Here is a 15,000-nt window from a genome sequence, read left to right on the forward strand (position 1 = left end):
AGCCGGTGCACCCTGCGTGCCAAGCTGTGCCCGGACACCTGCCATTCCGAGTTCTCGGGCATGGCCTGCCGGAACCGCCGCGTGGAGGGCTGCACGTGCGACCGGGGCTTCGACCTCAGCGGTCTCCGGTGCGCCCCCAGGTCCGAGTGTGGCTGCCTTGACCCCACGGCCGGCTACCTCAAGGTGAGCCGCTGCAGCCAGCAGGCACTCGCCCCAGTTCTGAAGTCTACGGCCAGCTTGTGGGCAGGAGAGAAAAGGCTGGGGGGGCGCGCGGGGGGGGGCGGGCTGGGATTAAGGAACTTCGGGCTTAGGTCTAATTTCCCTTTATCTTTCTTCAGTTCTAGTACTTTTCATCCCTGCAGAGCGGGGGGGAGTCATAGCACAGTTACTTCCCACGCTGCCCAGCAGAGCCTGGGACCCCTAGTTCTCTCCCTTCCTACCTTCCCTGCCCGTCACATCCCTGAGTCACTTTCCCGGTTTCTCATCCTCTGAAGGCCCAGGCGTGTCTGCACCTCACCTGCACTCTTTCTCTCCTACGGAGGGTCCCTTTCTCTGCTGAAGGATTTCAGCCGCTCCCTGGGCCCCATCTTCACCATCTTCTCAGAGGCAGCACTTGGAGCTAGACCCTCGTCCGTGAAACTTCTCTCTCTTCCTCTGCCTGTCCCTCACCGAGGCCTGGGGATGACACTGATGGCCATCCCAGCCCCCTCCCGCCTGACGTCCACTGGGCTCTCCCTGCTCGGTGCCGCATTCCAGACTGGCCCGCGGAACTCTCCTCGTCTGCGCTTTGCTCTCTCAGTTTCACCTTCTTTTCAGCCCCTCCCCGCTGCTCTGCCTCCCACGCGCTATGCCTGTTAGCCGCTTCCACCTCCTCTGAGGCCCTGTTGAAATGCTGCTTCTTCCTTGAAGCCCTCCTGAGTAGCATCTCTAAACTCTTGTGGCGAGTGCCGATTGTGTGGGTGGCACGAAACTCTCCCTGGGTGCCCTGATTATCGCCTTTGGGTGCAGATGTGTTGGACCACATGATCTATCTGTTTACACGTTGACTGCCCTCTCTGGGCTGTGAGTTCTGTCCGGGCAGGGACCTCATCCATCCAGCTCATTACTGAATCCCTGACACCTGGCACAAGGCAGATGATAACTATCTGTTGGACTAGTGAACAAACAAACAATGGAGTGACTGAACGAGTGAGCGAATGCCAGAGTTTTGCAACTAAGCCTGGAGCTTTGGGATGACACGAATGCCTCCCTGGTGAGCAGATCGGTGATCTGAAGAGCAGTGCTCGTAGATCAGGGGATAACTTGTTTTCCTTCCTTCGGTCTGTCCGCCAGGTGGGGGAGCGGTGGTTCAAGCCAGGCTGCAGACAGCTCTGCATCTGTGAGGGCAGCAACAGAACTCGCCGTGTGCAGTGGAGGTGCCAGGCCCAGGAGGCCTGTGGTCGGCAGGATGGCATCTATGGCTGCCACGCTCAAGGTGAGCAGCCGGAAGAAGGTGAGCCTGGGGGCTGCCCATGTGGCCTCGAGCAAAGGCATGGTGCTGTCCTAAAGCAGAGAGCTGGAGCGTAACCAGGGGGCTGGAAGGCAATTGCCCAGAGCCAAAGCAGCGTCCTCAAGGTCGCTGGGGAGGTCCCTGACCTTGACCTCTCCAAGTCACACCGACCACCCCGATGAGCCACGGGTACCATTCCAAGGTGGACTCGCCAAGATGGCAGCTCAGGGTCAGTGCCTCTCTGAACGCCATCTCCTCCTGCCCAGGGTCCGCCACCTGCACTGTCTCGGGGGACCCGCATTACCTGACGTTCGACGGAGCCCTGCACCACTTCATGGGCACCTGCACCTACACCCTGACCCGGCCTTGTTGGTTGAGGTCCCCAGAGAATTACTTCGTCGTGAGCGCCACCAACGAGTTCCGCGGCGGAGACTTGGAGGCCTCCTCTGTCAAAGCCGTCCAAGTGCAGGTCTCCAATCTCAGAATCTCCATGATCAAAGGCCGCCAGGTCATGGCGCGGGCCTGCGCCGGCCTCCCCGGCCCCACCCCCAGCCCACGCTGCATCTCTCCTCCCCGTCCCCTTGCCTGCAGCCCCACCTGTCTGGCAGACGCAGCCCCAGTTTCTGAGACACACGCGCCACCCCCCTCCTGCTCCCTGGTCTTGGCCTCGTTGTTGCCCTTGTCCCAGGCGCCTCTCCCTACGGTGTCCTCCCTGCCTCTGTAGCTGGACGGTCGCCGGGTGGCCCTGCCCGTGTGGCCTGCACAAGGCCGGGTGAACGTGAGGTCCAGCGGCTCCTTTATCCTCCTCTGCACGGACTTTGGGCTTCAAGTTCGCTCTGACGGGAACCTGATGGAAGTGACCCTGCCCTCCTCCTACGCGGCCGGCTCTGCGGGCTGTGCGGTGAGTTCCCAGGGCACCTGCAGGTGAAGCCGGGGTAATGGGCTGGAGCCTAAGCCGGTCCTGCTCATCCACACGTCTGATTAGGCGTCCTTGGTGCTTGTCGACCTCTCACTTGGTTGAAGGTGTCGTGCTCTGGGGTAGGCATGAAGGGAAGCCAAAGATGAAGGAGGAGAAAGGGCTCATCTTTGTTGGTTGCGTGAAGAGGGAGGGATGCTTCTTGGTCCTTCCTGGGGCTGAGCTCAAGCCCTCTGCTGACTGCTCCATCCCCCAGGGAACTGCAACAACAGCCTAGACGACAATCTGCAGCCTGAGAAAAGGCCTGCAGTCAGCTCCGTGCACCTGGGGGCCTCCTGGAAGCTAAATGAGTTATCTGAACCTGGGTGAGCCGAAACGGGGGAGTGGGGGAGCTGGACCAGAGGAGGAGGCTTGGCGGGCAGCCTGGAGGTGTTCCCTGTGCGTCCCTGATCTTTCCTGGAGTTGATGACTGATCTGTCTCTTGGGAAGTCCACCTTGAGATCTAACCTTTTGCTTTCCTGCTGCATCTGCTGACCTTACTACTTGAGGCCATCACTCTGTTCTCCTCTCCCGTCCTTATTCCCCTCCCTGTTTCCCTCTCCACTTTTGCTTTGGCTTTTGGAAAGCTTCCTCCAATCCTAAACTGCTGTTCTTTCCCCTCCTCCTCTGTCAGCTGCTTTGCTGCGGGTGGAGAGCCCCCCAGGTGCCTGGGGAAGAAAGTGACAGACGCCTGGAATAAGAACTGTGATATCTTAATGAACCCTCAGGGTAAGCCACGCAGGGGGCCCCTTTTTGCTCCCCGGGGGGCAGGAGACAGAGGAGGGGCACTGAGCAGGGATGCAGGGAGGGTGAGACAGGAAGCGGTGGCCCCGAAAGAGGCAGGCGGAGGGAATGCAGGGGCAGTGGTCACCTGGGAACGCTGACGGATCCGTGGGGTTTTTTGCATCTCAGGCAGTAGGTTCTCAATAATTACGGGTTTTGATGGAAATAGATGTTGAATTGGCCCCAGAGCAGCCGCGTGGTTCTGCTCCCTCCCCAAGCTTAGTCTCACCTACGTTTCATCCAGGACCCTTCTCCCAGTGCCACGGGGTGGTGGCCCCGCACTCCAGCTTCACCAGTTGCGTGTACGGCCAGTGTGGGGCCAAGGGCGACGCCTTGACCCTGTGCCGCTCCCTGCGGGCCTACGCGTCCCTGTGCGCCCGCGCGGGCCAGGCCCTCGCTTGGCGGAACACCACCATCTGCCGTGAGTGACCTGACAGCCCCGAGGAGTCCCCGGAGCCCTGCCCTCTCTTCCTCTCCCTAAATTCTGCTCCTTCACTCTTCCCTTCGCAGCCAGGCCCCCAGGCCCCACGTGGGACCCTCCTCTGTTCCCCTCTCCCCAGTCTCTCCGAGCCCAGCCCCCATCTGCCACTTGTCTCCCTCTTCTGGGAGCCTCCATCCGATTCTCACTTCTCCAGAAAGTTCTGATCTCCCAGGAATTCCCTGGTGGTCCAGTGGTTGGGACTCCGTGCTTCCACTGCAGGGGGCACCGGTTCGATCCCTGGTTCAGATCCCACATGCCATGGGGCGTGGCCCCCCAAAAAAGTTCTGATCTCATTTGGTTACTGCCTCCTTCCCTTCTTCCCTGGGCCAGCTCTGTGACCTTTCTTCTTTCCCAGAAACGCTTTTTTAAAAAAAATTGTAGTAAAACATACAGAACATAAAAATTACCATTGTGACAATTTTTAAGTGTCCAGTGGCATTAAGCGCATTCACCTTGTTGTGCAACCATCACCACCATCGCCCCCAGAACTTTTTCATCTTCCCAAACTGAAACTCTTTCCGCATTAAACACTGTAAGTCCCCGTCTCCTCCCCCAGCCTCTGGCAACCACCATCTACTCTCTGTCTTTGTGAATTCGAAGATTCTAGGGACCTCATCTAAGTGAAATCACACGGGCGTTAGTCTTTTTGTGACTCGCTTATTTCACTTAGCGTTATATCCCCAGGGTTCACCATGTTGTAGCAAGTGCCAGAATTTCCTTCTTTTTAAGGCTGAATCATATTCCGTTGTATGATTGGACCCCATTTTGTTTATCCATTCATCTGATGGACATTCCCAGAAACTCTTTTTTTTTTTTTTAAAGTTTTTTGGGATAGGGCCCTTTTTAAAATAAATTGCATATGTTTAAGGTGTACAGTCTGACAGTAATGTGACATATGTATACGTTTGTGAATGAGTGGACCCCATTTTGTTTATCCATTCATCTGATGGACATTCCCAGAAACTCTTTTTTTTTTTTTTAAGATTTTTTGGATATGGACCATTTTTAAAGTCTTTATTGAATTTGTTACAGTATTGTTTCTGTTTTATGTTTTTGTTTTTTTTGGACTCGAGGCACGTGGGATCTTAGCTCCCCAGCCAGGGATGAAACCCGTGCCTCCTGCAGTGGAAGGCAAAGTCTTAACCACTGGACCGCCAGGGAAGCCCCTCCCAGGAGCTCTTGATGCCCCAAGGTCAGAGAGCTGGAAATCACTCTTCCTTCCTGAACACCGATTTCTTCTTAGCTCTGCACTGCCCCTTGGGCAGCAGCTACAGCACCTGTGCCAACCCCTGCCCGGCCAGAGCACTCCAGCGTACTGCCCGTCCTCGCTGCCCTGTGCCGAGGGCTGCGGGTGCCAGGAAGGCCACATCCTGAGTGGGACCTCCTGTGTGCCCCTCAGCCAGTGTGGCTGCACCAGCCAGAGGGGCTCCTACCACCCGGTGAGAGGCCAGACCACAGCGGGTGCCCTGCCCTTCCCAGCTCCCCGAGTTTGGGGGCCTGCAAAGGGGTAGGGTGGGCCAGTGCTGGGGGCTGAGGAGCAAATCCAGAAGCCGAGAGCCTGAGAAAGGCGAGCGATGGAGGCGGGCAGCCAAGGGAAGCGAGCCTCATGGGGGCCCTGGGGTGCGGGGGGCTCCGACCATCTCTGGCTTCCAAGTTTCTATCGGCTCCACCCCTGCCTGCGCCCCACAGGTCGCGGGGAGCTGGTACACGGGCAACACCTGCTCCAGGCTCTGCACCTGTTCCGCTCACAGCAACGTCTCCTGCCTCCAGACCGCCCGCAAGCCTGGCCAGACGTGCGGGTCCCAGGATGGGCTGATACGGTGCCGGGCGGCAGGTAGGCCTCCGCTGAGCGTGGAGGAGGACCTTCAGCCACCAAGACCAACTGTCCGCAACTCCCCCTCTGTCGAGAAGGGCTCTTCGGGGTTCGCTCCTGGCTCCCCGTGGCAGCCGTGGACTTAGACGGGATATGATAAGTCTCTCCCTGGCCGAATGATACCTGCTCCCCCTCCTCATGTCTTGAGTCTTTTCTTTGTCTCCTTCCCTTCTGAGGCTCCCTCTCCTCCACACCCTTTCCCTGAAGCAGGGGAGAAGGCCTGTTCTTGCTAGAGGCTGGACCACTCCTCAGCCACCTGTCTGTCCTCCAGGGATGGGAGAGTGCCGCATCCGTGACACGTCCCACTACGTAAGCTTCGATGGCAGTTACCATGCGCTCAGGGGCACCTGCACTTACGTCTTGGTGAAAATATGCCACTCCACCATGGACCTGCCTTTCTTCAAGATCAGTGGCAAGAATGGGAAGCAGAAAGACCAACCCCACACTTTCCACCTCCGCCGGGTCCACGTGGACATCTTTAATACCCTGGTCACCCTGAAGAAGGACCAAGTGCTGGTGAGCGAGGCAGGCGGGGAGGACATGGGCTCTGGGGACGGGGCTCTGGTCCTCCTTCCTGCTCACGGGTCCTGCCCTCCTCTGTAGATCAATGGCACGCGAGTCACCCTCCCGGCGACCACCCAGATCCGGGGAGTCAAAGTCATTTCCGGGGACGGCTACACCGTGCTCACCATCAACACCGGGGTGCAAGTCAAGTTTGACGGCAGTGGTTTCCTAGAGGTCGAAATCCCCAAAGCCTATTATGAAAAGGTGAGGAAAGCACCTGGGTCTCCTCGGATGGGAGTCAGCCTGCAGGGAGGGGCGCGCCTCTCTCTTTAAGGGGATGCCGACAAAAAATGCCCTCTGCCATCCCTGGCGCTGAAGATCCCTCGGTCCCCTCTGCACACCCGGACCTGCGACATGTGCGGGAGCCTCAACGGCGAGGGAGGAGACGAACTGTTGATGCCTAATGACGAGCTAGCCCTGGATGACGTCGTGTATGTGGGCAGTTGGCAAGACAAGGAGATGGACCCAAAGTAATCGTCCCCGAAGGCTCTCTGCCTTTGCCTAGGAACACGAGTTGGGATTCTAGACTGTATGGCCCACCTGGGATGGGAAGACCAGAGAGGTCCTCTGTGCGTGTAACTTGACAGGCGATGGCGTCTGGGTCCCAGGAACCTCTACGGGGAAACGAGAAAGTCTTCCTGTCTTGGCTTCGAAACGTGGGAGGAGGCCGAGGCCACGTGGAAGGCTGGCCAGAGCCCAGGCCAGCTTCCCGGTGAAGACAGGAGGGGTCCTCAGGGTGCGGTCTGGGAGCGCCAAGTCATTATCGTAGATGAGGCAGCGGCTGTCCCTATGAGGACGCCCTTTCCCTTCCCAGTTGCCAAGAAGATGACAAGAAGACTGATTCAGAACCTCAGGGGAAGCCAAATACAAACTGCCGGGCAGCTGAGCTGGCAAGAGCCCAGGAGCAATGCCAGGCGGCTTTTCAGGCTCCAGCCTGGCTGCAGTGTGCCACCCGCGTGATTCTCAGTCCCTTCTTGCTCAGATGTACCCACAGCCCCTGTGAGTTTGGAGGCCTCCACCATGCCCCCTGCCAGTCTCTGCAAGCCTTCGGGGCCGCCTGCCAGGCCCAGGGGATCAAGCCTCCCATCTGGAGAAACAGCAGCTTCTGCCGTGAGTGTGTCCTCAGCACCCCCGCCCCAAACTGCCCCCAAACCCTCTTTCCGTCCGTGTATCTCTGAAAGCTCCCCCATTCTCCATTTCAGTTGTTCCCGACCTATTTCTGACCTCATTTTCTCTGATGTGGACCATTTACAGCAAGCTCTCAGCTAGCGCCCCATACCACCAGGACCGCACGGGCTGCTTATCAGCAGCTCCTTTCCAAAAGAAATGTGATCATGTTAGGCCCCTGCGCGGCTGTTGCCTGCAAGTCCAAGCTCCTCTCTGAGATGTCTGAGAGATCCTGCAAGCTGTGCCTCTCCCGCACCCCCCTTTCCTGTGCGCCAGCATCACCTGCATCGAACCATCCCATTCCCCACGCAGGCCTCGCTTTCCCACACCCCTCCCTGCCTTTAAACATACCACGCCCTGCACCCGAAACGTTCTTTCTTCTCCCCTCCTGGCAGACTCTGAGGCATCCTCCTCTAGCTCTTTCCTTTAAAACAATTTTTTAAAATTATTATTCACATACCATATTCTTCTACCCTTTAAAAGTATACAATTTACTGATTTTCAGGATCTTCACAAAGTTGTACAACCAGCACCACTATCTAATTCCAGAACCTTTAATTTTTATTTATTTATTTAGGCTGTGCCGGGTCTTAGTTGCGGCGTGCGTATGGGTTCTAGTTCCCTGACCAGGGATCGAACCCCGGGCCCCCTGCATTGGGAGCGCGGAGTCTTACCCACTGGACCACCAGGGAAGTCCCCAAGAACATTTTAAATTTTAAAACAGTGATTACGGTGTTCTTCCTATGTGATGCATTCCTATGGTTCAAACACTTTGAAAGTATTAAAAGATTCCCAGGGAAAAGTCTCCCTCTCGCCCTGACCCCAGGGGCCCAGGTCCCAGCCTGCTCTTTTCAGCGTCTGGGTATTTTTCCAAAAGTCTTTTATTTCTGCACATACAGACAAATGCAAATTTATTTTCTGTATTTTCTTACAAACAGCAGACGGGACACAGTAGTTTGCACTTCTTTTTTTTTTTCACTTGACGAACTAGCTTGGCGGTCCTTCCCCGTCAGATGTGTAAAGAGTATCCTCATTCTCTTCTGCAGCTGTGTCATAATTCGTTTATCATAATTTATTTAACTAGTCTTCTAGCGATGGACTTTCTAGTTGTTTCCAGTCTTTTGCTATTGCAAACAGTGCTGCAAGCATAACCTTATGGGCTTCCCTGGTGGCGCAGTGGTTGAGAGTCCGCCTGCCGATGCAGGGGACGCGGGTTCGTGCCCCGGTCCGGGAGGATCCCACGTGCCGCGGAACGGCTGGGCCCGTGAGCCGTGGCCGCTGAGCCTGCGCTTCCGGAGCCTGTGCTCCGCAGCGGGAGAGGCCACAACAGTGAGAAACCCGTGTACCAAAAAAAAAGGATAACTTTATGCAGAGACAATTCTCTACGTGTGTGTCTCTTATCTGTAGGATAAATTCGTAGACCTGGAGCTGTTGGATCAAGGATTGTGTGGATTTGTGCTTTTGAGAGATGTTGCCAAATGGCCTTCCATAGGGGTTGAGGAATGTACATTCCCACCAGCAACATACGAGAGTGCCCACTTCCCCACAGACTGGCCAACACACAGCATTATCGTGCTTTTGGATTTTTGCCTATCTGATATGTGAAAGATAAAAAGAGTCTTAATTTGTATTTTTCCTATTATGAGTGAAGTTGTGCATTCTTTTATATGTTCAGGAGCAATGTGGATTTCCCTTTCTGTGATTTCTTCATACCCATTTCACCATTTTTTCCACTGGTTTGTTGGTCTTTGTTGAAATATTTTATAGATGTCCTTTGTCTGCTACAGAGAGTAGCCCTTCATTAGTGCCATGAGTTACAAAAATTTTTTCCAGGTCTCTTTTTTTTTTCTTTTTTTATGGCTCACGGGCCAGGCCGCTCCGCGGCATGTGGGATCTTCCCAGACCGGGGCACGAACCCGTGTCCCCTGCATCGGCAGGCGGACTCTCAACCACTGCGCCACCAGGGAAGCCCTCCAGGTCTCTTTTTTTCATCTTTCACTCTTTTTTACCATGCAGAAAAAAAAAAAAAAAATATATATATATATATGTATTAGTGAGGTCAAATATAATAGTCTTTGTTTTATGGCTTCTGCAGTTTGAGCCTTAGTTCCAAACGGCTTCCCCACTCTGAAGTTAAAAAAGAATTTGCCTGTGTTTTGCTCTAGTATTTGTATGGTTTCTTTTTTTAAATATTTAAATGTTTGATCCATGGGGATTTATCCTGGGTGTGTAGGATGAGAACTGAATCAACTTTGTGTTTATTTTTTCCCAGTATTATTAAATGACCAGTCTCTCTTTTTCCACTGACTCAGATACCATGATTTATATTAAATTCCCACACGTATTTGGATCCCTCTCTGGGCCTTTTTCTCCACTTCCATTGCTCCATTTATCTTCATTTACTAGCAGCACAATGTTGTGGTCATTGAGAGTTTAGATAGTGTTTAGATTTCTGGTAAGGACATACACTTACCTACTGTTTTGGTTTTTTTATTCCAGTTTTGTTTTGTTTTGTTTTAGAATTTTCCCAGCTTTTCTGCTTTCTTTATATCCTCATTTCCACGTTAATATCACCTTGTCCTATTAAAAAACAAAACAAAATCCTGTTGGTGTATTTTGGGGGGATCGTATTAAATGTATAATTAGGGAGGGACTTCCCTGGCAGTCCAGTGGTTAGGATTCTGCGCTTCCATGGGGGGCACAAGTTCGATCCCTGGTCGGGGAACTAAGATCCCACATGGCGCGTGGCGCGGCCAAAAAACTAAATAATAATTTAATTAACTTAGGGAGGACTGACATCTTCCCATCTGTGAACATTTCCATTTGTTTGCAGCTACTTCTACTTAAAGGGCTTTATTTAGCTCCTCCAGCACAGTGGATACCTCCCTGCCCTGTGCTCCTGTCACACCTCGTACACACACACGCCAGTCACGTGCTTACTGACCAGATGCACCAGGGTCGCGCTGCTGCGGCTGCTGGCTGACCTCGGATTCCCACGCCGAGTGGGGAGAACCGTTCTTGCTCTTCTGTCCTCGGAGCCAGGACACAGCCCACGCTCAGTCAACGTTCCCCCCGCAACCCCGCCAGCTCTGGACTGCTCCGCCCACAGCGTCTACACCACCTGCGTTCCCTCCTGCCCTCCTTCCTGCTGGGACCCGGAAGGCCAATGCAAAGGCTCCAGAGTGCCCTCCACTTGCGAGGAGGGCTGTGTCTGTGAGCCCGGCTATGTGCTCAGTGGACGGCACTGTGTGCCCAGGAGCCAGTGCAGCTGCAGGGACGCCCAGGGCAACTCCCTCCCTGTGAGTGGGGGCAGGAAGTAGGGGTGGGGGCAACACACCTTCGGGATGCCCTGTTCTCCTTTCCTGTGCCTCTCTCGGCCTGGGCCACCCACGCCTCTACCGCTGGCCCTGGGTGTGACGGCTGGTGATGGGGCAGGGTGGCCTCCTGCCAGGCCTGGGCTAGAGGGTGCGTGGTTTGGGTTTGGGGACCGAGAAATGCAAACCACAGGGATGCAGTCCGGTAGGGTGGCTTTGATTTGAATGCTGATGGTACCACTCACGAGTCAGGGGACCTCTGTGACCTCAGTTTCCTCATCTGTAAGATGGGTTCAGCAGTACCTCCTGAGCAGCCTGTGTGAGACACACCGAGCACAATGCCTCTAGGGGGCGGTACAGGTCCATAAGGGTCTGCCTCTGGCCCGTGCCAAGTGAGCCATCAGACTGTAGGCTTAGGCTGAAGTCGTCGAGGAAAGAGAGCTGGCCCTTCCCTTCTCACTCCCCGTTCTTCCTGCGGCGTCTGCAGGCGGGTAAGTCCTGGTTCTCCGGAGGCTGCTCCAAGAGGTGTGCCTGCAGAGCGGGCGCCGTTCAGTGCTGGCCCTTCACCTGCCCCTCGGGCTCCCAGTGCTAGCCCAACGAGGACGGCAAAGACTACTGCCCACCCGAGAGTAAGGGGGCCCTCGGGGAGGTGGAGCCAGAGGGGCCCGGGCGGGGGCTCTGGAGAGGGAGGGACCCGGCGCGGGCAGGGGTGGGCCTAGGCTCTCAGGCTCTTACCAGCTCCCTGGTCACCTGCATGATCCTCTCTGGGATCTGCTATCTTAAAGGCAAAAAGAGGGAACCAGACAAGGAGATCCTCTCAAGCTGGGAGAGGGAGAAAGTGGAAGATCAAGTCCACGGGAGCCCAGGGCTAAAAGGGAAGGTGACAGGAGGCCCCAGGCAGGTGAGGGGCTCTGGGGCAGTTACATCGCTCAGGGTGCCTTCTCAGCGTTGGCCCTTCTTTTCAGAGTCGGAGCAATGCACAATTTATGGGGACCCCGGTTACCACACATTGGCTGGCCTCAGCTACCGCTTCCAGGGCCGCATGACCTACTTTCTGATCAAGACCTTGGACGTGCTCCCTGATGGGGTGGAGCCCTTGGTCGTGGAGGGCCGCAACAAGGTATATCCATCCTTCAGCCCCATCTTCCTGCACGAAATCATCGTGATGGTCTGCGGCTACACAGTTCAGCTCCAGACGGAACTGGGACTTGTAGTAAGAGCCAGGCCAGGCCGGGAGGGTCTGGGGAGGGAGGTCGGGCCACGGGAGGCCACCTGGAGCAGGTGAAGCCAGGACTCTGTGTTCCCTGGGAAGTTCCCAGCAGAGGCTGCCTGGTTTTGGAAATCAGAATCAGTGCCACACTCACCTCCTTGCGGGGGGGCGGGGAGGCGGGCAGAGGAGGACAGTGAGATTACACACAGGTGGGAGAGCGGCAGGGGTGGGGGGGGCGGGGGAAGCTCGTGCAGTGAGAAGGTGGAGCTGTGCTGAAGAAGCACCAGGGCACCCACCTGCCAGTTTCTTTGCAAGGAAGGGAGGCCTTTGCCACTCGGGGTAGCAAAGCTTCCTGCAGTATCTTGTTCCCCGGAATGACGGCACCGAGAGGTACCGAGATGTGCAGAGAGACAGAGGCCAAAGCGGCAGAGGGTCACCTTGGTTCAGGCCTCCGTGCCGCTCCTGTCCGCCTTCTCCAGGTCGACGGTCAGAAGATGGCCATCCCCTACGAGCCCAACCACCAGCTGCGGGTCACCGTGCGAGGCCATCGCCTGTATCTGGTCACAGACTTTGAGCTGGTCATCAGCTTCAATGGAAAGAACAATGCAGGTACCCGAGCGTGGGGACCGGAGGGCCGAAGGGACATTCCAAGGATGGGGCTAGGGAAAACCACGTCTTGGGCCGAGCGTGGTGAAAGGACCTCTGCCTGGGAGTGGGGCCCCCGAGCTCCCAGGGAGGACCCAGGAGGGGTGGGAAGTGCCGAGGTGGGGAGTTTCCACTCTGGGCCCCTTTCCTCCTGCAGTGATCTCCCCGCCCGTCACGTACGCACCGGAGGCTTGTGCGCGGCCTGTGCGGCAGCTGTGACCAGAGCAAGAGGAAAGATTTCACGCTGCCCAGCGGCGCCCTCACCCAGAACCTCCTTGTCTTTGGCAGCAGTTGGGAGGTGAAGAAGACCGAGGGAGGCCTCCCCCGCTTCTCAGGGTGAGAGGGCTGCGGCTCTGAGCAGGGAGGCCCGACACCGTAGTATCTGTTTACACCCCGCTCACCCCCATATCCTCAGCAGAGGAGGAACCCCGAGGTCAAGGGCTCAGACTGGCCTGATTCTCCTAATCCCATCGTTTCTTTCCCCTCCCGCTGACTGTGGGGCACCTGCCCCGTGGATCCCGGTCTGTGCCCGAGCCCCCCCTCCCATCCCCTCCCCGGGTCTGTGCCCGAGCCCCCCCTCCCCACAGGGATGCAGTCCGGTAGGGTGGCTTTGATTTGAATGCTGATGGTACCACTCACGAGTCAGGGGACCTCTGTGACCTCAGTTTCCTCATCTGTAAGATGGGTTCAGCAGTACCTCCTGAGCAGCCTGTGTGAGACACACCGAGCACAATGCCTCTAGGGGGCGGTACAGGTCCATAAGGGTCTGCCTCTGGCCCGTGCCAAGTGAGCCATCAGACTGTAGGCTTAGGCTGAAGTCGTCGAGGAAAGAGAGCTGGCCCTTCCCTTCTCACTCCCCGTTCTTCCTGCGGCGTCTGCAGGCGGGTAAGTCCTGGTTCTCCGGAGGCTGCTCCAAGAGGTGTGCCTGCAGAGCGGGCGCCGTTCAGTGCTGGCCCTTCACCTGCCCCTCGGGCTCCCAGTGCTAGCCCAACGAGGACGGCAAAGACTACTGCCCACCCGAGAGTAAGGGGGCCCTCGGGGAGGTGGAGCCAGAGGGGCCCGGGCGGGGGCTCTGGAGAGGGAGGGACCCGGCGCGGGCAGGGGTGGGCCTAGGCTCTCAGGCTCTTACCAGCTCCCTGGTCACCTGCATGATCCTCTCTGGGATCTGCTATCTTAAAGGCAAAAAGAGGGAACCAGACAAGGAGATCCTCTCAAGCTGGGAGAGGGAGAAAGTGGAAGATCAAGTCCACGGGAGCCCAGGGCTAAAAGGGAAGGTGACAGGAGGCCCCAGGCAGGTGAGGGGCTCTGGGGCAGTTACATCGCTCAGGGTGCCTTCTCAGCGTTGGCCCTTCTTTTCAGAGTCGGAGCAATGCACAATTTATGGGGACCCCGGTTACCACACATTGGCTGGCCTCAGCTACCGCTTCCAGGGCCGCATGACCTACTTTCTGATCAAGACCTTGGACGTGCTCCCTGATGGGGTGGAGCCCTTGGTCGTGGAGGGCCGCAACAAGGTATATCCATCCTTCAGCCCCATCTTCCTGCACGAAATCATCGTGATGGTCTGCGGCTACACAGTTCAGCTCCAGACGGAACTGGGACTTGTAGTAAGAGCCAGGCCAGGCCGGGAGGGTCTGGGGAGGGAGGTCGGGCCACGGGAGGCCACCTGGAGCAGGTGAAGCCAGGACTCTGTGTTCCCTGGGAAGTTCCCAGCAGAGGCTGCCTGGTTTTGGAAATCAGAATCAGTGCCACACTCACCTCCTTGCGGGGGGGCGGGGAGGCGGGCAGAGGAGGACAGTGAGATTACACACAGGTGGGAGAGCGGCAGGGGTGGGGGGGGCGGGGGAAGCTCGTGCAGTGAGAAGGTGGAGCTGTGCTGAAGAAGCACCAGGGCACCCACCTGCCAGTTTCTTTGCAAGGAAGGGGCTGACGCTGCAACAGGAGCAGACCTCAGGGAGGCCTTTGCCACTCGGGGTAGCAAAGCTTCCTGCGGTATCTTGTTCCCCGGAATGACGGCACCGAGAGGTACCGAGATGTGCAGAGAGACAGAGGCCAAAGCGGCAGAGGGTCACCTTGGTTCAGGCCTCCGTGCCGCTCCTGTCCGCCTTCTCCAGGTCGACGGTCAGAAGATGGCCATCCCCTACGAGCCCAACCACCAGCTGCGGGTCACCGTGCGAGGCCATCGCCTGTATCTGGTCACAGACTTTGAGCTGGTCATCAGCTTCAATGGAAAGAACAATGCAGGTACCCGAGCGTGGGGACCGGAGGGCCGAAGGGACATTCCAAGGATGGGGCTAGGGAAAACCACGTCTTGGGCCGAGCGTGGAGAAAGGACCTCTGCCTGGGAGTGGGGCCCCCGAGCTCCCAGGGAGGACCCAGGAGGGGTGGGAAGTGCCGAGGTGGGGAGTTTCCACTCTGGGCCCCTTTCCTCCTGCAGTGATCTCCCCGCCCGTCACGTACGCACCGGAGGCTTGTGCGCGGCCTGTGCGGCAGCTGTGACCAGAGCAAGAGGAAAGATT

General features: G+C 56.9%; 2 protein-coding genes across 3 annotated transcripts in view; both read left to right on the forward strand.

Moving 5' to 3' along the window:
* LOC102981488 (zonadhesin) overlaps window positions 1–15,000 on the forward strand; it is a 19,742-nt gene that overhangs the window by 668 nt on the left and 4,074 nt on the right. The window contains 21 exon segments of the mRNA XM_055089755.1: window positions 3–183; window positions 1,333–1,474; window positions 1,756–2,003; window positions 2,214–2,364; window positions 2,367–2,390; window positions 2,662–2,770; window positions 3,079–3,173; window positions 3,472–3,648; window positions 4,952–5,005; window positions 5,008–5,147; window positions 5,398–5,542; window positions 5,853–6,097; window positions 6,185–6,349; window positions 6,464–6,615; window positions 6,960–7,255; window positions 10,400–10,611; window positions 11,114–11,255; window positions 11,592–11,839; window positions 12,316–12,445; window positions 12,639–12,661; window positions 12,663–12,813. Of these exon segments, the coding sequence (XP_054945730.1) occupies window positions 3–183; window positions 1,333–1,474; window positions 1,756–2,003; window positions 2,214–2,364; window positions 2,367–2,390; window positions 2,662–2,770; window positions 3,079–3,173; window positions 3,472–3,648; window positions 4,952–5,005; window positions 5,008–5,147; window positions 5,398–5,542; window positions 5,853–6,097; window positions 6,185–6,349; window positions 6,464–6,615; window positions 6,960–7,255; window positions 10,400–10,611; window positions 11,114–11,255; window positions 11,592–11,839; window positions 12,316–12,445; window positions 12,639–12,661; window positions 12,663–12,813 (3,230 nt within the window).
* Window positions 13,082–15,000, forward strand: part of LOC129392791 (zonadhesin-like) — a 2,019-nt gene continuing 100 nt past the window's right edge. The window contains exons 1-4 of one of the 2 annotated variants that reach the window (XM_055090847.1): window positions 13,082–13,504; window positions 13,841–13,995; window positions 14,596–14,725; window positions 14,919–15,000. The exon at window positions 14,919–15,000 is cut by the window's right edge and continues 100 nt beyond it. In XM_055090847.1, coding sequence (XP_054946822.1) covers window positions 13,918–13,995; window positions 14,596–14,725; window positions 14,919–14,980 — 270 coding nt within the window. In that variant the 5' untranslated portion in view covers window positions 13,082–13,504; window positions 13,841–13,917 and the 3' untranslated portion in view covers window positions 14,981–15,000. The remainder of the gene's footprint in view (window positions 13,505–13,840; window positions 13,996–14,595; window positions 14,726–14,918) is intronic. The other variant, XM_055090848.1, reaches the window with a different exon arrangement.

Source organism: Physeter macrocephalus, chromosome 14 (genome assembly GCF_002837175.3).
Source record: "Physeter macrocephalus isolate SW-GA chromosome 14, ASM283717v5, whole genome shotgun sequence".
Classification (NCBI taxonomy): domain Eukaryota; kingdom Metazoa; phylum Chordata; class Mammalia; order Artiodactyla; family Physeteridae; genus Physeter; species Physeter macrocephalus.